General features: G+C 40.1%; 1 protein-coding gene across 1 annotated transcript in view; it reads left to right on the top strand.

Moving 5' to 3' along the window:
- Positions 1-2,277: 2,277 nt before the first annotated feature.
- The window catches only part of LOC144532202 (E3 ubiquitin-protein ligase NEURL1-like), a 32,718-nt gene continuing 10,618 nt past the window's right edge, over positions 2,278-24,377 (top strand). Inside the window, exons 1-3 of the mRNA XM_078272831.1 lie at positions 2,278-2,561; positions 8,025-8,266; positions 10,071-10,392. Coding sequence (XP_078128957.1) covers positions 2,528-2,561; positions 8,025-8,266; positions 10,071-10,392 — 598 coding nt within the window. The 5' untranslated portion in view covers positions 2,278-2,527. The remainder of the gene's footprint in view (positions 2,562-8,024; positions 8,267-10,070; positions 10,393-24,377) is intronic.

The following is a 24,377-nucleotide window of genomic DNA, read 5'->3' as shown; positions in this document are numbered from 1 at the left end:
TGTAAAAATAGTGGACGTAGCATGCGTGAATACACCCATTGGTTTGTTGACTGCCGCTCTGAAGCCTTGAGTTTGGCATTAGGTGTCGCCATCTTGGTTTTTTGCAACCGGATGTGAGGTTTTTTGACAAGAGGGTGGAGCAGGGGAGGATGACCAAGCCAGTGTTGTTTATGGTTGCAATGGCTCTGCACTAAGCTAAACGCTAAAGGGGGTTAAGTTGCTGATTTTTAACCCTTCTGAAGAAAGTCATTCAGTGGAGATTTACCGGCAGGTAATCACGGACCTCCAGGTACTGCCACCATTCATCTGCATTTACGGCAGTGCAGAAAATCTGAAAACTTTTCCTTAAGTTACCAGCTAGCGGTAGCTAGGTAGCTTGGTTGGCATAACACTGAACAAGACATTTTTAGGCGACCAAATGTTTCAATTAACTTTGATGTAGCGAAAACACACAGTGAGATGGTCAAAGAGGAAAAAAGAGGAAAACATAGACAACACCCAAAAACAAGATCAGGTCTATTTTAATGTACATAGTGCCATGGTTAGCATTGCTAAGCCTTTATCATGATTGACAGGTTGGCGTGTAGCCACGCCCCTAAAGCATCCCCTGCTTTATCTTCCATTTTAAAATAAATGGCACCATAACTTATAAAATGAACATCTTGCGGTATTGAAGAACACTTGAAATTAGCAATGAGGCCTTCTTTTTGCAACCAGTGGAGTCATTCGTGGAGAAATTAGATAGAATGCAGGTTTAAGGCATTTCCACATTGGCTTCACTTTTCAGGCCCCAGAAGCTTCGTCCATTATTTTAACAGTCAATGTGAACAACGCGGCAGTTTAATGTGGAAGTGAGATGGAAAAGCCACCACTGAAAAGGGCTGTATGGTCGAGGAGAAAAGTAGGATTCAGGAATAATGGATCAACTCTTACTTTGTCAGACCTCGAGGGACAGATAAAATGATCGGTCTTATCTGCAAACAGGTGGATTTGATGCTTTCTGGCATCTTAATGTTTACTAAATAAATGATTGGTTTTGGAATTATTTAGTTATATGTTTGCATTTTCCTTCAATCATATACTGGCTCCTAGCCTGACAAGCCAGACCCACATCAAGATGTTGGGTCTGGGAACTCACCATTGGCAGGGCTCAATCCGAGGGGCGGGATAAACGGTTGTCTTTCAAATTCCCTCTGCACGCAATAGGATAGCGCTACAACTAACCAGAGCAACAAAGAAGGTAGCAGAGCTAGTTGATAGACTAAACTTTTGACGTATCCAGTCGGCAAAACTCCGAACACATCTTCCTTTTTTAAGAATGACTTCAGTGCCGTTCTTTGTTCTTTTCTCAAAAAAAAGCTTAACTCCAAGTCTTCCAGAGTCACGGCCAAAGCGGATTCTAAAGACAGCAGCAGCAGCCGTAAGCCCACCCACCGACTCTATACACAATGTGATTGGCCCGGCCAGAGTTTGGTTTTTCCAGCTCGCAAGCCAACGGAGAGTTGCTAGACGACCCTGGCTGCAAATTACATTTGCTGCCGCTAGGGTGCTTCTAGATTTCTAGGCTAACTGGCTCCCTAAATTGGCCAAACTTTGAGAACCCCTGATGTAAAGAGATATGAATATATAGGCAGATGTGCTACTAAACCCCAAACACCAATTATCAACCTTTATGAAAGTAAAACTGTTAATTTACTACATAGTCTTGCTGTTCAGGCCCAATTTCTCAGCTCCAGTTATCACCTTTAGCCTGAAGCCTGGTTTCTCTGCCTGGTCATTGTGAAAACTTCACCGCCAAGACAAGAAGTCATAATGTATCTGCATTTATCTTCCTACAAGCTGCCAAGCAAATTTTGCAACACTATTGTGTTGTGAAAAGATACTGGCTTTAGATGAACATAAACCAACAAAGCTTTAAGCCGTCAGTGGTTGGAATAAACACCAAGCAGTGTGACAACTCTGTATTATCTGTCTGTTTCCAGATGGGTCCTTCTGCCAAAATAACTACATTTTAGAATAGTTTTCTTCCCTGCACTTTTATTTTCCCATGTAATGACTCAAGTGATTCTATACTAATCAGAAACTCAAATATAAGGTAGGAAAATAAAATAAAAAAATTGATCTTGTGAGTCCCTACAAAGGCAGCCTATTAAATGTATCTTACAGGGAGATAAGTGTCCTCTCTGACAGTCAAAAAGCATATGATGGTGATGTATTGCTTGGACTCTGGAGGTCCCCTCTTTGGTAGCTATAGCGTTAATAGTCCCGGGAAGTCCCACCTCCACTACCACCTTTCATGTTAATTTCAGCGTGATCTCTGCGCGGACCGGAGGCAACCGCTGAGTGCTTGATCTGCTGCTTCATGTCGACGAGGCTTCGGACACAACCTGTCGCTGAAACACTGTCGGGACTTTTTTTTGTGAACGGCGTCGTGTCCGTATAATGTCGCCGCTCCGGACGCGCAGCTGAATGTGAATATTGTTGATCCAGCTGGTAGTTAGAGAGGAGGTGAACGCACCTTGCAGCCATGGGAGGTCAGATCACCAGGAATACCTTCTACGGTAAGGACAGTTGGCTTCACGGCTATTGATTCTTTAAAAATTAATGAATCCAGTGATTATTATAACAGAAGACGTAGATGTAATCGAGTTGGAGGCGTGCCTCATGCCTGTGTGCATGGAAATTGTAGGCGTCCTGGTTGCCTAAAATAAATGAGAAGGGAAAGTAGCCAAGTTTTACAACCTTCTGTAAGTCACGACTGGCTCTGAAAAAAGAAAATATGAACAGGAAATCGTGTTTTTCAAAATTTGATAACAACATCATAGCCTTTATAAAAACATCCCGATGCAAGTTTCTCAGTCTTGTTCTGCTTCTTCTTGAAGCCTGTTTACAGTATTAAAATAAATCAGACAGGATGAACTGAACCAAGTTGATACATAACTTTTCCTACTGGTTTGTTATTTGTTTTAAAGTGATAAACTCACATGCTTCATGAATGTCTGTTTGACGCGTTATGTCCTTTGTGTCTTTTGGTTATCAATTGATAATGAATAGACCACATATCTCAAATGATGGTAGTTAACAGGTGCATTGGACCCTATTATTAATCTTTTTTCACATTTCAGTAAACATTACATTGCATTTCTTGCAGAAGCTTTCTCTTACAAGATACTGTACATGTAGGCTATAATTAAACGTATTTAATGCAATTTAAATGTGCCGAACACTATAAGTTTAAAACCAAAGCATGAATTATAAAGTGTGTTTGACTTTATTTACTATCATTCTTGCTGTTTTATTCAGACTTCTATATATCTATAATTGTTTATTATATATTTTTGACAACTTGAAAGTTTCCACCATGAATGTTGAAGTAACAGTCTAGAAGAGGGTAGTTATTGATTATATTGGTTGCAGAGCTGTAACAATTAGTCAATTAATTGATTAATCGATTGAAAAAAATTTACCCTGCAGCTAATCGATAATCGATAATCAGTTAATAAAAACCAATTATATATGCTCTCTGGTACCAAGGATTTGCTGCTTTCCTGTGGTTCATATGGCTGTTAATTCAATAGGCTATATTCCATATAGTCCTTTTTCCAATTTCACTGTTAAGAGCCACTGGTGTGAAATAACAATATAGGTGCAGGCAGGGGCGCTACCTAAAACCTTGGCCCTCTAACAAGAGCTCAGTCAGGGCCCTGAATATGTAACCTGTCATGTAGCAGGGCCCCTGTCCAGCTCGGGCTCATGAATCATTCAGCTCTCCCCATTTGGCAAACTGGCATGATTGTATCAATGAAGGTTAGATATCACAGTGTGACTTTAGCACAGAGGTTAAACCATTTTTCAAGAAAGACAATTAGTTATATGTGATGAGTGTTTATAAAGCTTTGAAATGTTGAGATTACATGTAACATCGGGATCAGAAAATAGCTCTAAAACAACAGCACTGATGATTCATTACTTAATTTTGCTAGAGCTGCAAGTTGATTGGTTTAGATATTTTTGTAAAGAAAAAAAATGCCAGAATTCTCACGTTCCAGCTCCTCAAAAATGAATGTTTTCTGGTTTCCTGACAATCTTTGGGTTTTGGATTGTGGGTGTTGGTCGGACAAAACAAGACCCCCGAAGATGTCCCCTTTGGCTTTGGGAAATTGTGTTTTCATGGCCAAAACGATCTATCCACTAATAATCAATAGATTAATTGCTAAAGAAAATAAATGTTAATTGAAGCTATAAACTTGACATTACAATATATAAACACTTTACATGCATACCTAATTGGTCAGAGCCTGGAGGTAAGCTGAATAAAGTAGTCTCTGCTTTATGTCTCTTTGTTGAAACTTAATAAAATCAATAATATCACCAACAGATTCAACTGTTTTTGTGACACTGACTTTTCTCTAGAGACGCTAAACTTTGTCCATCTTTAAGTTAAATTATCTTTTATCATTTACAAAGCACAATATTAATTGTGAAAGAAACAGCCACATGGGGAGACTACCAGGCAAACATCTTCTCTAATTTAGGATTTAATTTATAACATGTTACCAAATGAAAAATAAACAGCACTGTAAAAGTAACAGGACTGATACACAGCAATACTTATGGGAAGTGTTTTAAGAATCTCTTTTGTTTACCTCTTACTGAAACAACACAAGCTATGACATATTTGCAAAAGCTAAAAACATATACATGCCCTTTGGCTCTTTAAGATGCTGCCTTTGAGTGCTTGTCTTGGGAGAGAGGGCCATCGAGCCTCTATACCAACGTCACACCACATGGGCCTCTGTTGGGGCTTCTTAGTGAGACCGAGCCTGGGGATAAAACACAGAGTAAAGAGCATAAGAAGCCAGGTGACACTGGCCAGGGCCACTCTTTGTCTCTGCACTGTTTTCCTTTCCAAATAATGACAGCAAAGGCAGTCACATTGTGTGCGGTGGTGCATTAAGTAACATTATCCCTCCTTAAGTTGCTCATCTGACATTCGTCATGGCACCTCTCTTTTATCATTACAAGGCTCTGGTCACTGTTTACCCTGATGTCTCCGTTAGGTCGCATGACTTTTTAAACACACTTCAACAGCCACTTTATCATCAGCACTTTTGGCTCCAACCAGCTGTAATTTACAGCAAATCAAATGCGGTATTTGTATTTATCCATTTATTTACACATATTTGACTTTATTCATCGTTTGTATAGTCATCTGTGTGCTCTGAATGCTGTAAATCCACTACAAGATGCCTGGGATGTGAAAATAGACTGGAAAATTAAATTTCACAGCAGCAGAAATTATATTAATGTAGTAAGAATGGAAGAAGATATTGGTGTCTTGGTTAGATGGTAAAGCATGAGGCCTGTGAGGTGTTGTTTCTGTTTTTAGACCTTACAGGAAATACTCTATTCAGTCTGGGCCTTGATGGAGTACAATACAGTCTTGTTTTGTTTTCTCGAAGACATCACGTCTGACATGACATCATGGATGCAATATGGTTGAAGGATTTGTTATGACTTCATTTAAGACCACTGTTGTGCACAGAGCACAATTCCACATTGTTCTGCAGCGACAAGAGCATGCAAAGAGCTTAACAAATACACTGAATTGAGCCCAGAACACTTGGCAAAGCCTCTCTGATTGTGATGTGAAGGGTAAGACACTTTCTAGTTAAAACTCAACAAATTATACGTTTTAACATCCCTCAATCCTCTTTCTCTGCCCTGTAATCAGAACAATAGTGACGTTATAACAGACCTAAGTCACATTTTTAGTCATTGCCAATCCTGACAGTGTTGATTGATTTGTCTCCGGGGTACATTATAAACACTGTGACCCTCCAAGGTCACTCAAAGAGAAGCAAGAATAGCTGTCAGCAGTGGCTCATATACTTCTCTCACGGACAAACACAAGTAGCTCCACACAGTCTTCCAAATTTAGGTGTGAAAATACAAGCAGTTTTCAAGTATGAAGAAGTGTTAATTAGTCCTGAATTATTTATTTGGCTCCCAGTCTTGGCACAAAGGCTGGATTGTATTAGCCTGGAAATCCAGACCCAAATCCGAAAGATTAAGGGTCTGGCAATGAGTAATAAAAATGGCCCAACTCGAGGGGCGGCACCAAGCATGCATTTGAAAATCTCACTGCATGCCATTGGATAACACTACGACCAATCACAACAATACACGGGGTGACGTATCCAGTGCGTACCCATATGCTTAGCTACCAGCGGAGTTAACTGGTAGATGAAACTCTTGCCATATCCGGTCGGCAAAACAGCAAAAACGTCCTTCTTGCAAAGGAACAATTTGAGCGCCGTCTTCTGTTCCTCTTTTAGATAAAAAGCCAAGTCTAACTCGTTCATTGTAGCGGCCAAAGACGTTTAAAAAAACTGGTGTTCATCTGTAGCTATCTTACAATGTTTACTAATGACTTCGACGTTGCAGCGTTGTCGTCATCTGTTTAGCTCGCCTCTGGCCCGCCTATATCAGATACACCGATGTGATTGGTGCAGCTCGGCTACAAGGGCATAGTTAATGAGCATCATTACTGAATGACAGAGTGACTCGCTGATTCAAATTGTGCTCTCGCGAGAACTCTGGATTTCCAGGGTAGGATTTTATGGTACTTTAAGACCTTTAAATGTCTTTGTAGAGAGAACTTAAGTATTGTAGTACAGAAATCTGTATCAAATCACTTGATGAGATTATATTTGTACATGTTATCAATCAACTCCGAATAATTCTGCCTTATTTAATGAGAACCCAGTGTCTGTGAGAAGATGCCACAACACAACTGTGGTACCACAAATGGGGAGAATTGGTCTTAATAAAGGGAGTGAGTGTGAAATCATGACGACATTGAGCAAAGTCTTTATCAGTCTAAAAATAAAAACGACAGATGAGATTTGAAAAAAAAAAAGATGTTTTGCTTTATTAAGAGGTTACGGTATGTGGGAGCAGTCATGATTCACGCATGTTCACAAACATGTTCACATGGGAACAAATTACAAAACTCTGCTGCATATTATGAGTCAGATGTTCTCCTTTGGGTCTGCTTTTATTCTGCTACTTCCTCTGACCAGCAAAACACAATAAATGTCACTAAATCTCATTTAGCAGCAGTCATTTTCTTTTCTTTTTTTTCATTCTGATAAGGCAGTGTGTATTTGACTCTCAGGTGTACATATTGTGATTGATATGCGCTCATTAAAACATGAGCCACAGCTGGAAATAACTTGTAACAGCCATGCATTGCTATTTTAAGAGTATGGAATATACTGTATCAGCCAAACGAACATATACACATCAAGAACTTATATACGATCCCAAAGCTTGCTTTCTGCTGCACTAATTCAGCTGTCAGAGATGATTTTAGTGAACCTTACATGTTAGCTAATCATTTTTGTTTTCTTTATCCTCCTTCTCATGCTCCATTTCCTCCCTTCTACTGATTTTTGTACAAATGTGTTCCAGCACAGTGAGAAACAAACTGTTACATTAAAATTTGGCAACATGTAGAATAGCAGAAAGTGATAGGTGTTACAGGAAATTGCCATTCACTGAAATAAGAGCATATTGTATGTGCACAGCTTCATTGTTCTCCTTAATTACGTAACCAAGAGAGCAATTCTGTCCTTGTGTTTTGTTTCCATCCAAGGACATTTTTTCATGTAATTTAACTTGCACGTTGTTCTTTCATGTCAACAGTACAGTAGGTGTGTGGTTGCACTGTGCTACCTTGAGAAGCTGAAAACAGAGCCCAAGTATGAGATTATTGTAATACATGTTTACTTAATTGGATGTTAAAGGAGCAGGTGAGATATGTGAGAGGAAATTGCACGTGACAGCAAGTCACAACCTGAGTCCACCTCACAATGTCAGTATTTAAAGTGAAGCCTGTGGTGGTTAAAACTAATCTAATATTCTAATCCAATAACTGTACTCTGCCCCAAGAAGAAATTCAGTAATGCATTTCCCACCCATGGACTAAATTAAGCAACAACTTTTCCTTCTTCACATAGATTCTCTGAACGGACCGTTTCCTGCCACATCTCAGCGATGCCACCACAAGCCCAAGCGCTGCCTGCCCATCCAGCCGTGTAGAAGTTTGTCCTCCTTCCCTCTGCTCTTCCACCCCAGTACCAAGGGCTCGCAAATCGTCATGGACATAGCCCAGAGGACCGTCAAGAGGCAGGCCAGCTTCTGTAACGCCATCACCTTTAGCAACAGACCAACCGCTGTGTATGAGCAAGTACGGCTGAAGGTAAAAATACACTAGCTGTCCTAGTTGTATATTATAGTTCATTACATGGCTTGGTTGAATACTTTATTCTGATTGGTCAATCATGGCATTCTGTGGTCTGCTATTTCTGTGTAACAGACCATTGCTAAGTATAACAGACCACTGGACGGAGTTTTGATCCTAGACTGTGGCGGACCATTTTTTAATCAATCAAATCTTTATTAAATCAATATTTGTGCTCATAAGGCGCTCATACCGCTGATCAGCAGATTACAAAAGGGAGAGAGGGTGGGGGATAAGAGGTTTGCTATTGGCAACAATGCAAACAGAGCATTAGTTAGCTCCATGGTTAGCTCACTCACTGGGGCGACATGTCTTCCGCTGGAGCGGTTATCATCAGCGGTAAAGTTAACCGTCCAGACCAGGACGCAGGCATCATCAGTCAGCAACCACTGTATGAGTAGATGTGTAATAAGCCATGTAATAAGCTGTGTAATAAGCGGGATAATGTAGAGCCAGCCGGTCATTATTGCGAGTTGAACCCCTTTAGGCTGATTCAAGACCTGCATCACCCTGTCGAGGTTCTAACTCGCAATAATGACTGGCTCGCTCTACATTATACCTTACATATGCTCATTCTGATCATGTTTTGAGAATACAGTAGTAAAATGACAACAGGAGGTCAAATGAAAGATCCCAGCATGCTTAACTATAAGTAAAATCAATAGATTTCTGTGTGGGGCATCAATGGAAACTATTGTGACATGATGCAAAACACAAATGTAGGAAGTATTCATAATAGAGATTAGTACAACGGCTATGACACCTCAGAAAATTAAAAATAAACATAACTCATGTTTAGGACCTGTTCTTTAACATTTTCAACATGAAAGCTGTGGTTTGCAACAGTAGATTGTTTCCTCTTCCTTGTTTTTGACATTTCACTAGGAAAAACAAACATCACAATTGAGCATGTGAGAGTTGCAAATGTATCTGCAATAAGCAACAATAATTTGTGAAAAATGACGCTGCATCCATTTGGGACCTGCGTGTGAAACGAGGCCGAAGATTATAGCACCACCAACACTCGTCTTCCCGATGGCTTCCATCATTTCCTGTAAAACACATTACGTTACAAAACCATACAGTGGAGAAAAGTCTTGTATACTACCAAGATACTGCACTATGAACATTAGTACATACTATATTTTATAATGGTAGTATGTTCATTGAAAAATGAAGACACTTTGAAAAGTCCTTTCTCTCTCATTCTCTTTATGTTTTTACTTGTATTCTCTCTCTTAATCCCCCTTTTTTGCTCTCCTGTTTTGATTTTCTTTCTTTTCTCTCTCTCTCGCTCTTGTGTGGGCCAAAGCAGCAGCAGCTTAGAACAAGTTTCCACTTCACCTATCAGGCCATCTATGTCTCGAAAGTGAGAGAGCAGGGCAAGCATTGCCATGTGAGGAATACTGTTATCTGGCACGGTAAATGCAGTAAATAGAGGTTCAAAATAAGACAAAAATCGTTTGCAGGTGATAACCGTACCAAGGTAACTCGTCTTAGTTTTAGCCATGCTAAAATCACAGCTTGATGCTATGGATGTTGGTGGCAATGTTGGAAAATAAGCTAATGAACATGGTAATTATTAGTTACACCTGCTAAACACAATGTAGTTATACCCGCTAAATATTAGCATGTTAGCATTGTCATTACGGACATATTAGCATGCTGATATTAGCTTATACTCAAGTTCACACAACGATGAAAGTAAATGTAAAGACCTTAAGTTGAATATGTTCATGAATTAAAATTATGTACTCTCCAGATCACTAAAAAGCAGTGCTGCTGGAGCGGTGCTCTGCGTCTTGGTTTTACATCCAAAGACCCATCGAGGATCAACCCAGACACCTTGCCGAAGTACGCCTGCCCCGACCTGGTCTCCCAGAGTGGCTTCTGGGCAAAAGCCCTGCCAGAGGAGCTCTCCAATGAGGGAAACGTCATCTCCTTCTGGGTGGACAAGAAGGGCCGTGTGTTTTACCGCATCAACGACTCCAGCCCAATGCTGTTCTTCAGCGGGGTACATGTCTCTGAGCCTGTGTGGGCTCTCATAGACGTCTACGGCCTCACCAGGGGGATCCAGCTGCTAGGTGAGTCATCATTCAGAACCAGGTCCTTTCCGAGAAATGATGACTCTGTTTGAATTGTGAACTTAGCAAGAGTAATGGCTTTTTTTCCTTCTTTTTAAAAAAAATCTTTTTGGACTAAGAGCTTTTTAGCCATGCTAGCGCCAGCCTCTAGTGATGGCAATGTCGATCGGTCGGTCAGTCAGTCAGTCTGTCCAGACTGAAATATCTCAAAGACTTCCATGGATTTCCATGAAATTTGGTGGGCCTACAGACATTCATGGTGCCCAGAGGATGAATCCTAATGACTTGATTTGTCCAATACTTTGGTTTATGCCCAAATATCTGTAAAACTACATTCCCATCATCCTCAGCTGTACTTTGTGTTAAGTGATTAATATACTAAGCTAAGATGGTAAACATGGTAAATAATATACTGCTAAACATCAGCATGATAGCATGCTGGCATTGGCACTGCTGTGCCTATAGCCTCGTAGACCTCACAGAGTTTTGTTACTATAATGCTTCAAGACTGGAAATCATTCTGCATCTGATGTTTTTTCCAGTGCGAGTGGTTAAAAGGTGATGTTACATACAGCTGCTCTACTTTTCCCACACCGACCAAATAGCTCGGTGGAAAAAGATGGTGGGAGATTAAGTAGATTGTATAGTTACCATGGTTGTTAGTATCAAAGATATTTCCCTAAAGGAGTAATTTCAAAATGTCTGAAAACTATTCTAACAAGTTCTCCATGCTGTTTAAAGGTTTAAAGGGTCATTACAGCAAAGAAATTACAGGTCCTCCACAATCATTAACAGCAGTTTTCACCGCACTGAATCATCTGAAGTATGTTTGGATTGTAGATTGAGATGCATTTATGAAACACATCATGCATCAAAAACAGCTGTCTCCAATTTTTGAAAACAATGCAAAACTATGCAAAATTGATAAAGAGGAATCCTTGTGGACACCTCAGTACTTATTTATAACCATTTCCAAGAATTACACTGCCTCTCTCCAAAGAATAGAGCCTGTCAGCACCGTTAATAAAAATAGAAGAGGCTCTGATATTGTGTAGATAGTGCCATTTAACCTCATTTCTCCGGTGTGGTTGACAGCGAGACGCGTGCTATCTCGTTATGGGCCGTTTGGTATCCAGCACCAGAGTGCCACTATCTGGGGTTCACTGGCCATGTGGTGCTGAACAGCACACAGCTCTTGTCAAAGTGTGTTGGTCATCCCAAGAGGACAGACAAAGAGGAAGGATGATGTCAGGTGTCTGCGGTATGTTTCGACTTCAGTCAACCCGAACACAGATTCATGTTTAAATGAGAGGCCTGTTCACCAAACGGTATGGTATGATAACAGATTTTTTCCATTTTACAATTAAAATGAAGATGTCCCGCAACGTGTAGTCGTAGTTCATGTAATTTGTGCCTGTGAATGAGGCCTGCAGCCCTAAATCCCACTGTTTCTACTCTAATCGATCACCTTTATCCCCACTATGATGGCTTAAACCGAAAATCCTCGGCCCTCAGTCAGCTGAAGTATCACTTGGCTATCAGCTTTCCTCTATAGCCTGAGAGTGTCACTACTGGAGAGCATGGTATATCTCAAAGGCCCAGTATTGTCTCAGCAGTTGGCTGCAGTTCAGCAAACACTTAGTCCCTGAAATATGGGCGGACACATCAAAGTCTGGTGTTGTGAACTGGCACATGTGCATATTTTCCTTTAACAGAAGGGTGCATTTTGATTCTTAATGATGCTTACACTTGGGTCTGAAATGAATGCAACACCAGCTGATAAATTGAGCCAAATTTCACCTGTTGTGGGCTTGGTATCACACAATCTGTCAAGGTAGGAGTTACGGATCTGCTGCAGTTGTTTTTCTTTTACAAGAGACAAATGGGGCGTGGAGCTGTGAATAAGCTCTTTGGAGTGTGGAGAAGGACTTGGTTAGGTGACCTTGATTTGGCTTTTGTGATAAATGTGCAAGCCAGTAAAAATATGAAAGAAAATAAGTTGTGATAAACCTGTTGACTTAAGTGATATGGATTACTGTGTCAGTAAGATAATGTGTTTTAAGAGCTTTAGGTTTATCAAAGGTGCTCTCCAGCAATTGTACACATGGGGATCAGTTTACGTGTCACTAAGAGTCCTACTCAGTCTGTGAGACTTTTTAAAAGAGTACACCACCGATTTAGCATTAGCATTGCACCCCTACAACGTTGTTGTTGTTGTTGTTTTTGTTGTTTTTTAAAGTTGAGTATTCAGACCCAGCTAACGCTGACTCAAATGACATCAGTTGAGGCAATATATCAGATTTCACGCAGCTCCCTCTAGAGCCACAAGATGGTTTTGCAACCTTTTCCACACATGCAGTGGTACTCCCTAAGACCCCTAAACAGACCTAGAGTTGCCCTTTAAAGATTGAGAAAATAACCTTGATGATGTCATCATGGGTTATCTCAAGTTGTGCTTGCTATTTCAAATTTGGCATTAAAGGATGCTTTACAAGCTGGAGATGTGGAGTTTAACATATATAGGCATTTACCATGAACGGAGGGTTCTAATGAAAGACTATATTCATTATGGGAATTGTAGGATTGAAAGTTTCTGGAGTTTGATCCGTAGGGGCTAAAAGTCAGGATATCATATCTGTTGCTTCGATTTTGAGTTTTTTTTTTGGATCTGTCTCTTTTGTGTCCCCCAACTTTATACAAGAGCCAAATCGTTACTCTTTAAGTCTATGTTAAGAAAATACATATTTATGAGTAGTGATAACAGATTTAAACTTTGCTTCCACAAAACATTTAACCATTATTTCTCTAAGCATTCTTGTGTTGTGACCTCATTTCCCAGCTGACATCAGCCGTCAGCTTAGACCAATCAGCCTCACAAGCTCTTATTTTAAGACCCGTGTAGTGAGCATAACTGTATCTGATCACATCCTTTCTTCGAATAGCTTCCTCACCTTTAATATTTTATGGACTAATTATGAAAGTGTCCCTGCTCACATGTCAGCACACAGAAGTGTCACATTTTTCCTGCTAACAGCCACCTGAGTTTAAACATCTACTAAAGACAGTGTTACAGGCACAATTATTTATTGCTGTTCTGATCAAATGTTTTGGTAGTTTGATTGTTTTGCTTCAGCTTATGGTTTCTGTGATCCTACCTGAGGTGATTATTTCTATAAAAGTAGAGCATCTAATATCCATTTTGAAGATAAAGTTGCAACCATTGTTTTCCTAATTAAGTTTTGTTGAAGATGTTTTTCATTCAATAGCAATGGCCTACTATGAAAGTGATCCATTTTAGCAGGGCTACAGTCAAAAGTGTGTTGTTGTTTTTAGCCTGTGGATAATCTGCATCAAACACTGTTGTGTCTGTTTAATCATTTACAACCTTACACACTTCTCTAAATGCTGCCTGCTGCAAAAAGACCTGATGGCAGGTCTTATACTGATGTTTAAGGATCTTTTCAGGAGCAGTGTTTTATCTCTAGGCTTTTATCAAGGGAGTGCAGTTCAGTAGTTAGCCACCCATGCATCGAGTCAAAGGTGATCCTGAGATCAGTGAGACAGCTTGAAAGCTGAGATGGTGTTGCATAAGAGAGGAAGCTAAATGAATCTGCTGAAATCAAACTGAGCCTCAGGGGTTGTCCAGACCAACAATGCTGCCCATGCAATTTAAGAAAGATCTGTTACATCACCACACTTGTCCTACTCACGCAGCTATCAATAAAGACTAAAGTGCCTTGCTTGAATTTTGTACACAACAGCCTGTGCTATGCTGAGACGCATTAGCCCTTAGAGGAACTGACAAAAGGTTTCCGCGCTTATATAATATGTCTCAAGCAACATAACTGTTTTCAAAGCTGTCAGCTATATTTTCACAAATGTCTCTATTTGCTATATTTCTCTGAACAGTATTATAAGGCTTAAGGCCAGGCTTAAGATACAACTTTGTGAAACAAAAACAGCAGTTCCAAACAGATATATTTTAAAATGTAAAGTTTAAAAGATGTTTTCTTTTTTTGTCGTCAACTTTTAAGCATTTGATTTTTATTAAGGTTGTTGTAGAACCTCCAGAAATCAGGTCACAAATAACTTGCAAGTGTTTTTAGTTTCATTTCCCAGAAGCAGACACATATGGGAATACTATACCTTTCTGCAGTCAAAAAAGTAACTGCGCTGTCTACATGTCAACACATGTACGGCTGCAGTCTTAACAGAATGTGTTTGTTTATGGGACGACTCCCAAGAGACCACACAGCCTCCACCGTTTTGTACAGGTATGATGGATTCCTTCCAAGTTAGATAAGCCGAGCGAGTCAAAGGCATCTTTTGATGGATGCAAGATGCTCTACTGGGGGTTTGTTTACTAGAGGTAGATGAGTCACTTAATCACTGACAGACTGGTAGTGATCCATGAGACCGGTGTCGGCTAACATCATCTGCAACCTGTCGTTAGAGAAGAATCCAAAATGGCTGCCAGACTGTCAAGACGCTGCATACATCTTAGGTGATTAAAAGGAGGGTGTTGACATCAATCATGTCTGTACATGACATTGCAATGCATTAGGCCTGTAGAGCATAATGGTGGTGAAAACCTTGTGCTGTATGCTCCCCTCATGCTTACTAACATCCTGACAGACATCACTTATTGGATTATATTAACAAAAGTAGGATAGATTTCCATGAAATTTTGCACAGCCATTCATGTTCTCCAGAGGATGAATCTGAAAGATGTTGGTGCTCTGCTGCCATTCCCTCTTGTGCCACCAGAAGGTCAAAGTTTTTACTTATTCTGTGAAATATCTCAACATCTATTCAATTAGATGCATCACATTTTGAAGACATTCGTGGTTCCCAGATTATGACTTTGGTGATCCCCTGACTTTTATTTATAGTGCCACTTAATGTGGTTTTGTGTAAAATGACCCCCCCCCCCACACACACACACACACACACACACACACACACACACACACACACACACACACACACAGCATCATCAGGTCAAAATTCAGATTGTGAACATTATCGATAAGTCCGTCAGTTATGATAATGAATCAATTAATTGTTTAGAAATTAGTTGAAAAATGGCCACCATGATTGTGATGTCATCAAATTTCTTGTTTTCACTGACCAACTCTCCAAACCGCCCAGGTATTCAGTTTACTATGAAATAGGGTAAGGAAAAGCAGACAAATCTCACAATTCAGATTGACCTGTAGAAAATGTTGCATTTTTACTTGAAGAATTACCTCAACAATGAATCTATCATCAAAAGAAGTTCATTTTTTTTTTGTTGAATGACTTGAATTAATTGACTTGTTTCAGCTCTAACCGGCATGTTAGCGCTGTCATTGTGAGAATGTTAGCATGTTGACGTTTTGCTCAAAGCACCACTGTGCCTAGGCACAGCCTCACAGAGCAGCTGGCATGACTGTACACTATTGTAGTTTTAAATTCATTAGTGTACATTTGTAATGTTTTGAACCCATTTTAAACTCTTGTTAGCTCATGTGAACCAAATCATGTTATTTGAATTGAAATGGAAACTGTCTTTTAGCCGATAAAGATCGCTGCACCTTTAGCTCATACCTGTTTTGTCAACAGATAAAGAGATTACGTGTAAATGCTGAAAAGCTCTGTGCTGTACAAACATGTTGAGTTGTCTGAACCTGATTGTGCTGTACTTTCCTTTCTTTGTGTCTATTTCTGTCTGTGTTCACTCAGTGTGCCTAACGCTCACGCTCACTTGCTACAGATCTCACTTATTGTTTCACTTGTCAACATAGATTATGTTGAGTTTTACAGTGTTTTTTATTTTTGGATGAAATGGTTTATATATAGAGGGGTCAGATAGGTGCAGCCTGACACAAGTGGCCAGAAATGCAGCGTATGGCTCAGCCTGTTGAAAATGCAGGTAAAAATGGTTCAGTATAATAGGTGAAGAACAATATAAATGATGAATATATGTAAAAATTTAAATCAGTGTTACAGTATCAACTTTTATATTGTTTATTACACTGTAAAGGTGTGGTCCACAGGCCTTTAAAAAAGAGCAGAGCTAAACTATTTTGTTAATTTTGATTGATGAAGACACACGATAAGCCTGAAGGGTCTGATTACCCTGAAGTACTGCAAATGAGTGTTGTACTAATACGTTAAATTTCTGGTCTGCTGCTTACAGCCAAATCCTCCACAAACAATAAACTGGAAATTCAGCATGGTAATAACAATATGCAAAGTCATCTGTCAAAAGTCAGCTTCCAGCCAAAGGCAAACAGCAGATAGTGAGGACGAAAGGCAAAGAGTGATACTAAATGCCTCCATATTATAAACATTTAGTAATTTCCTTGAGCTGAATTCTTTTGGCAGAATTAGACTAAAATCATGAATCATACTACAGCCTGTCGCTCTTTTTTCTCTTTTGCTCTCTCTTTATGCTGATCACACCAATAAATCATATGAAAAGTGATCCCCTTTTTCAAGGGACTGGACATTTAAACCTGATTATAGTCGCATTAAGATTTTGCAAGACTATGGACCCTGTCCCAAGTTCTCCTCTTTTGGAAGTTACTGAAGCCTGCAACTTATGTTCAGCTCATGAGACCCATTTAGTCCATGTTGATACCTTTTTTGGGTAAAAATCGTAACGCTGTGGTAACCTTGTTCATTTTTAAGTAGGTACATTGTCCCGCTTAGCTTTCCAACCATGTTTGATGCTGAAGCTGTAACTATGCCCCTTGGCATTCAGCCAATCATAAGTCCCCAGTACCTTTCTGTGGGCATCATTAACATTGCTTTACATGATAAATCTAACCAATTTTGTATCTATACTACTTTGTACTTTCACTTTTCATAATTCTGGAAAAATAAGTGTACTGTCGTTTTAATGGGTCTTCTACAACGCAGTATTATAATTGCAATGTTTTTATCGCTAAATGTGTTTTTAAATTTGTAATTGCTAGTAGTAGTTCCCCTTGATTGGCATCTGCAGCTGCACACTATATCCTGATAATAGAGATACATAAATATAGTGCATGAGTCACCTTTTTTGTATACCAACTGTCAAAACAATGTACTAAAAGAATAAGAGTGTAGTATTTAAAGATGGTGTTGAATTTTGATGCAGATAACATAACCTAAATTCCAGGGCAAAGGCACTTTAGCATAGTCCCTTGGTTATTACTTTTATTTCTAGACAAAGCTGCAACATGAACACCTATTTTAAAGATAGAAAGATAAACACATTGTGGAGGCAGGACTTCAGGCAGGGAGCTGAACAAGGATTATGGATATGTAGTATGGCCAAGAAAATAGAAGAGAAGAAGATTTGAATCGCAAAATTTGAAACATTAACAATAACCGATAATAGCAGTTCTCCTTGCCCAAGATAATAAGCCATCTTAATCTGCAGTACACTGGCTATAATCAGCAAGAGAAACACATTGGATAAAGGCAACCATGGTAACAGTTCCTCTTAGGCTGATTTGAGCCAAGAGCAGAGCAAAGTGCCAAGAAATGACTTGAAAAATAGAGAATAAATAAGAGATTCACAGACTCAGTGAAAATGGTCTCTTCCCATGGCATTTTCTTTAGCATGTGGGCTAAAAGAAACAAACTAAAGCCAGCATACAAATCACACATACAGTTGCTGGTCTTTGGGTAGATCATGACAACTTGTGATTGGGTAAATGCTGAAGGGTCTGAAGAGATCTACCATGCTGTTTGCAATGTTTTTGGATTTTCCCTTTATTTCTCCTCTGGATCGTTATTAAAGGGGTGATAGAATGATTATATAGGGTATTTCACACTGTTCCTTAAGGTCTTTGGTTGGGCTGAAAATGGCCTAGGTGCTATATCTATGGGTCTGTGAATACTAGGGCTGTCCCAAACGATTATTTTTTCGTCGACTAATCTAACGATTAATTTTTCGATTAATCTAACGATTAATTTTTCAATTAGCGATTATTTTCCCATTGCTCAATTGTTAACAATTTACACAAAACAAATTTCAATAAGATTCAAATCTCTATTTATTAAAATTGTTTAACACTGCACTGTTCAAGTAAAATGAATTTGTAGTGCAACCTGAAGCTGATAGCTTGTTGAGGCTATCAATCCAACAACAAAATAAAGTCACTTTCAGGAGGAATACAAAAATAAAAACTTAAAGTAAACAGAGCAAGTGCAAAAAGAGTAGCCTGTATTTGCTTCTTTTAACAGTAGGTAAAATAATGAATAAGGTCTTGTTTAACATCCAAACTCTTCTCCCTTTAATTTAACTTTAATTATTTGTATCTAAAGGCTGGTTAAGCACTGTAGGGAGGAGAAGTTGGACAGTTTTTTTTTGTCTCGTTCCAGTAATTGGCACATCTGGGTGATGGCGTCAGATATATGCGGCAGCATGTTAGATGTATTTCCACTCACATACCCAACAACTGCTGAACAACGCCGACACACAGTCCTCGTCTTATCCACCACTCTCTCGCATGTACTACTGTAACTGACCCAAAGACTGAAGAATTCGAGGCGGGGACGGCACCAGGCGGGAGGGCATGTGACGAGAGTGCATGACACGGGAAGCTCCAAGCTACAGCCATACAGTCTCAAAGTTTTCCCAAACTTGTGATCTTAAAGAGGCCGGCGGGTCCTCTTAACTCTTGTGGGTCACCACTACTCACCATATTCGTGCTGCTATCTCTGACTCACTCACTAGACCGTCGACCTGTCAAAAAACTGCATGTAGGCTGAGAACTCGGCTAGCTTCAGAGCTAAGGCGGGGCTACAGATTAGGTGTCCCTAGAACCCGCGTATCTAACAGTAGTTCCACATTTCATTAGTTCCGCATTACATTAATTAATTTGCACGCAATTTTTATTTATTTATTTTATTTAGTGACGCGTCGGTGCAAATTATTTGTGTCGAATCGTCCCAGCCCTATTGAATACCCTGTGAATATGGCCCTATTTGGAACGACAGCTTTTCTTCCAAATATGGTATGCTCATGAATATTTAGATGAGCTGTGCGCTGATTGGTTGAGCGAAGCACATACACATACATTGGAGATGAGACAGCAGGTCTCATATTGCACTGCAATGTTACACATTGTTTGTCTGCTATTTCACTTCTGAGACTTTTTTATGCAAGAAATCAACTATACAAAGCTCAAATATGGGCCATTTTACGAAAATTGATGGCTAATTGCAAATTTGGTACTTCAGGAGCTCCACACAGTCTGATACCCAAGGCAAAGTCACCGCTCTGGGTTACTGGACTACCGGGGCTCGGGGCTCCGCGGAGCTGGCCGGCTGCCAGCTGCCGGCATAACTATCGTATATTTACTAGTGCTGTCAGTTAAACGCGTTATTAACGGCGTTAACGCAAACCCATTTTAACGGCGTCAGTTGTTTTTATCGTGAGATTAACGCTCTTTTTGGCATAGCAAACTTTGTAGTTTTTTTCACATGCTGTTGCAACAACTAGTAACGTTAGAAAAACTACAACACCACACCAGATCTAGCTACACCGGAAACAAAACAACAGACATGCCGCACACACTTGTTTGGGCTTGCGAGCCGGCCAAAGAGTAGTAGGCTAATGTTACGTTTTGAGTGGATGGCGAGCGCGAGACGCCGAAATGGATGCCAATAAGATTCTGAATGGAAAGTTTACTTTTAAAAAGTTGCCAAATGGTTCCATTGACAAGACCAAAGTGATCTGTGTGTTTTGTCGTTAGCACGTCCAGTCTGAAATACCACTTGATGGCCAAGCACACAGCTGATGCGAATTCTCCGCCCCCTCGTCAAAGCCAGGCGACAAAAGCACAAAGCAAGCGGATCCACTTTTCCATGTTGATAAGAGCATTAAAATGAGAACAAAATTATTGGACAAAAAGAAATCTAGTGATATTTAGAATAGTAAGAAATGTGCGTTTAATTGCGAGTTAACGATGACAATGCGATTAATTAAATTAATTAAATATTTTAATCGTTTGACAGCACTAATATTTACAGTTTGAATTTCGTCACGGCATGTATATCACAGCTACCCTAAAGTCTTACAAAGCTAACACTTTTGTCCGATTTCAATTTAAGGCATTTTTGTGAATTTGAGCGGACTCGTTAGGAGGAGCTGCTAGCTAGGCTATGTGTCCCATTCAATCCTATGGGAAAAGATCGCCGCTACACTTTCGGCATAACTATAGTATATTTACACTTTGAATTTCGTCACGGCATTTATATCACAGCTACCCTAAGGTCTTACAAAGCTTAGCTAACGCTGTTGTCCGATTTCAATTGAATGCATTTTTGTGAATTTCAGAGGTCTCATTAGGAGGAGCCAAGCTAGCTCTCATTGATAGAGCTCCATCCAGCTCACTCGCGGACAAGAGGCGTTTATTTCATTTTCGATCGTTTGTTTAAATAACGCAACACACATATCCATTATAAGATTAACTGGAACCTGTGGTAAGAGATTGCAGGCGTAACAAGCTCGCTGACCGCGCACTCACTCACAAACACCGGCCATTTAGCAGGAAGAGGGGTGGGAGAGAAGCGAGCTGCAGGCCCTGGAGCTCTGTCAGGGCAGCAGCGTTTGGTAGTCCAGTAACCCAGAAACGGTGACTTTGCGCAGGTATGGAGCACCGTGACGGAGCTCCATCTAGCTCACAGCGGGCCGGGGTCTGTGAAGGAGGACAGGCCGGGCTGCGAGGTAGCAACCTCGGGGTATCAGACTGTGTGGAGCTCATGAAGTCCGACATGTCTTACCAAATTTGCAATTAGCCATCAATTTTCGGAAAATGGCCCATATTTGAGCTTTATATAGTTGATTTCTCACATAAAAAAGTCTCAGAAGTGAATTTAGTGATAAAATAGCAGATGAACAATGTATACAATTTCTGAGATCTGCGCGACCTATTCAGATGTTGGGGCGTGACAAGACCAGAGCCAAATAAGGTACAGTTCGTTGAGATTTGCCCGTTTTCAGAGGCAGTTTCAAATTGATAGATTGACAGATTTGAAGAGGAAAGAGGTGTCAATGGGATTTTGAGGTTCTATGTATGTCCTATTTACCCTCCAAACTGTTGTTATTCAGCTATGACAAGGTAAAATCAGTTTTGCATTCTATCACCCCTTTAAAACTAAAATACAGTTGTTCTGTCAGACAGTTGCTTACAATGAAAGAAAGGCCTGGTATGAACTAAAATACCATTTGACCCAATCTGCCAGCATGTACACATAGGGATTAGGGTCTATGTCTTTATGTGAGCTCTGTTTCAAGTGATGTCAGTGCTTAGAATTTATTTGATCTGTTGAACCAAAATAAATGCTGCTGGATGGGCTATTGTGCCTCAGCTGGTATTTAATCGACCCAGATGGAATCTAACAGTTTTGCAGAGAAATCAAAATAGAAATCGTGATGAAGCCTGTCAGGTTTGGATCCTGGGAGCTGGGTTGTACAGCGGGAAGCCTTCAGAGAAGAGGCTAATCACTTTCAGATGAGTCTAGTCCCAGTGAAGATGTGAATGTGTGTATTCAGTGTGCAAATGTGTCTATTTTTGCATGTTGTTTTGACCAAAACAGTGAGATAAATCTATAACTGGAGAAATGTGTTTGAGATCAGATTGAAACACCAAAGACACCTCATCAACCAGTGGCCACTCTGACACTTTGAAAATACTCAAGACAAGTCTTTGGTTAAAAGAAAAGATTTAAAGCAGGGCTGTTTTAAAGTGTTTTATGCATTTAGAGCCACTTTAGTTAAGCTTTTAACTGCATGGCCTTGGAAACACTAGGCCCTTGTGACAGCCGTAAAGTGCTAAGCGTCGTTTTCACTGCTGCCATTTGTCACCTTTCTTTCCACGATCACTGTCCAAATCTCAGAAACATCTGGCACTAAACCAGAGACTCGACTTGATCTCTCAAAAACGCCACATATGTGGCTCCTATTGCACATGGCATTTCAGATACTCAAACTGTTGGGCTTCTCCCTGTGTATCGATATCATAGCACTCTCTAGCCTTTTAGCCCCTCCTGCTTCACACTCATACTCGTGCCATTATCTTGAGTGGGATGCCACTCCTTAAAAGCTCATCAATGCAGATTTTCCCCTGGAGCCAGTTCTCTTTTTATTTCTTTGATAACCGATAGCCCTTCCCTCTCCTTTTTTGGGACAGACACACAGCCCCTCCCCCTGCAGCCTCCTTTCTCATGACCGATGACTTCACTCACTCATTCTAGACAGAGCCCTGGATAGGCCCCCTAGGCATGCATACTTAGGGCAAATCTCCAAACACACACACACAGTACAGACGCACACAATTGGTGCAGCTGACCTTGTATAGAGGTTACAGCTTCACTTAAGCCCCCAAAAGCCTCCTAATCCTGTTCCACCGGGCCAAGGAATCAACTGAACCCTTCCTCTTCTATTCAGTACCATGCCATTGTCTGACTGAGAGCTGTTCAACACTAAAAAAGGCATATCTAAAAATGTAATTGAATGATTTAGATCAAAAACTACTGTACTGCAATACATGCATGCCCCTCTAAAATGCATTTCAAGATGAGGTGGAGCCAGGCTGTTGGTAGGGTACTATCTTAAATGGCTTTTTAACTGCAATACATCATTCTGGCATGTGTTCCCAGTGAAACAGGATGCCAGTTTTTCAGTTAGGCTATGTCCTGAACATCCTTGTTTGCATCGCGTTCACTTTCAAGGAACTGTTTTTTTCTGGATTGTGTTAAGAGTTTCTGTCCCTGAATGTTGCAACTTCTTTGAATAGATAAACCTAAAAAAGTAAGTAGAGGGTTTTTCTGCAGGTGTATGTTTTGGTGTGGGTGCGTTACTTCCACAAGGCCAAGAAATTCCTCCATAATGTCCGTGCAAGTTTCTGATTTTTTTTTCTTTTCTCACAGCTACAATGCTTAATAAAAAAAAAGGCAAAGCCAAGCGGTCAGCCATTGACCCTGCAGAACTGTGTCAGTCTGGTATGTGTTCCTCCTATTTAATCAGAACTTTCCTCCTGGTATTGTTTTCGTGCCTGACAAAAAGTCATTTAGACTTGGCCTTGCTATTCAAAAGTTACAAGGACTTGAACTTTAAAATTGCAAAGTTGAATATAATTACCATTGCTGTATGTTCATTGCATGCTATTGTAAAACCACTGGAGCATTGCCAAAATTAAGCTAAGCTGCGGTGAATTTTCTGTAAGGGGCCCATGGTAATTTAGGACAAAAGACAAGATTGCACCTGTCTTTTTATGAGTGACATTTTAATAAGTAAGTAAGTAGTCTGAGAGACTTGGCTCAAGAGTAATAAAGCGTGTTTACATCCTAGTTACAAAAAGATTGTTCGCTGTTTGAACATCCCAAGTCAGTGTTTTTTTTTTTGGCAGGCTTATGCTACAGCTCCAGTGCAGTTCCCCTTCCCCTGTTATGTTCCAAATGTGTTCATTTGAATACAATAAACTGGATATCATTTCATTATTAATGATATAAAAGTGGATGTTGTCACAGGTTTGTTTGATTAAGTTTACATTTGTACCATTTGGAATGGCAGAACTTGGGCATTTCAACCATTTAGCCATTATTTTAACAAATTAGCCATTTCCTCTAGCTATTTCAACCATGCTCAGATAACGGTTTCAACTTTTTGTGCTTACATACATACATGCTAATAGTTTAATAGCTTTTATAATAGCGGACACTGTATCTCATTATATTCTTTTTTAAATAAAATTCCCATTTTTCCAATTAGTTGAGCTCACAATCTTTCCACGTAGACCCTGGGGTACAGGTACCCTGGTTGGCTATCACTGTCATGAGTGATATAAAAAGTTTGGAAAGGTTACAGGACCGTGCCAGCCACGTCTCTGCTGTGTGTGTGTGTGTGTGTGTGTGTGTGTGTGTGTGTGTGTGTGTGTGTGTGTGTGTGTGTGTGTGTGTGTGTGTGTGTGTGTGTTGGTTATGAGAGCAGTTCTTTACCCCTT

This window comes from Sander vitreus, chromosome 17 (assembly GCF_031162955.1).
Source record: "Sander vitreus isolate 19-12246 chromosome 17, sanVit1, whole genome shotgun sequence".
Classification (NCBI taxonomy): Eukaryota; Metazoa; Chordata; class Actinopteri; order Perciformes; family Percidae; genus Sander; species Sander vitreus.
Note: the sequence above shows the minus strand (reverse complement) of the source record. Positions and strands in the feature narration are given on the sequence as shown.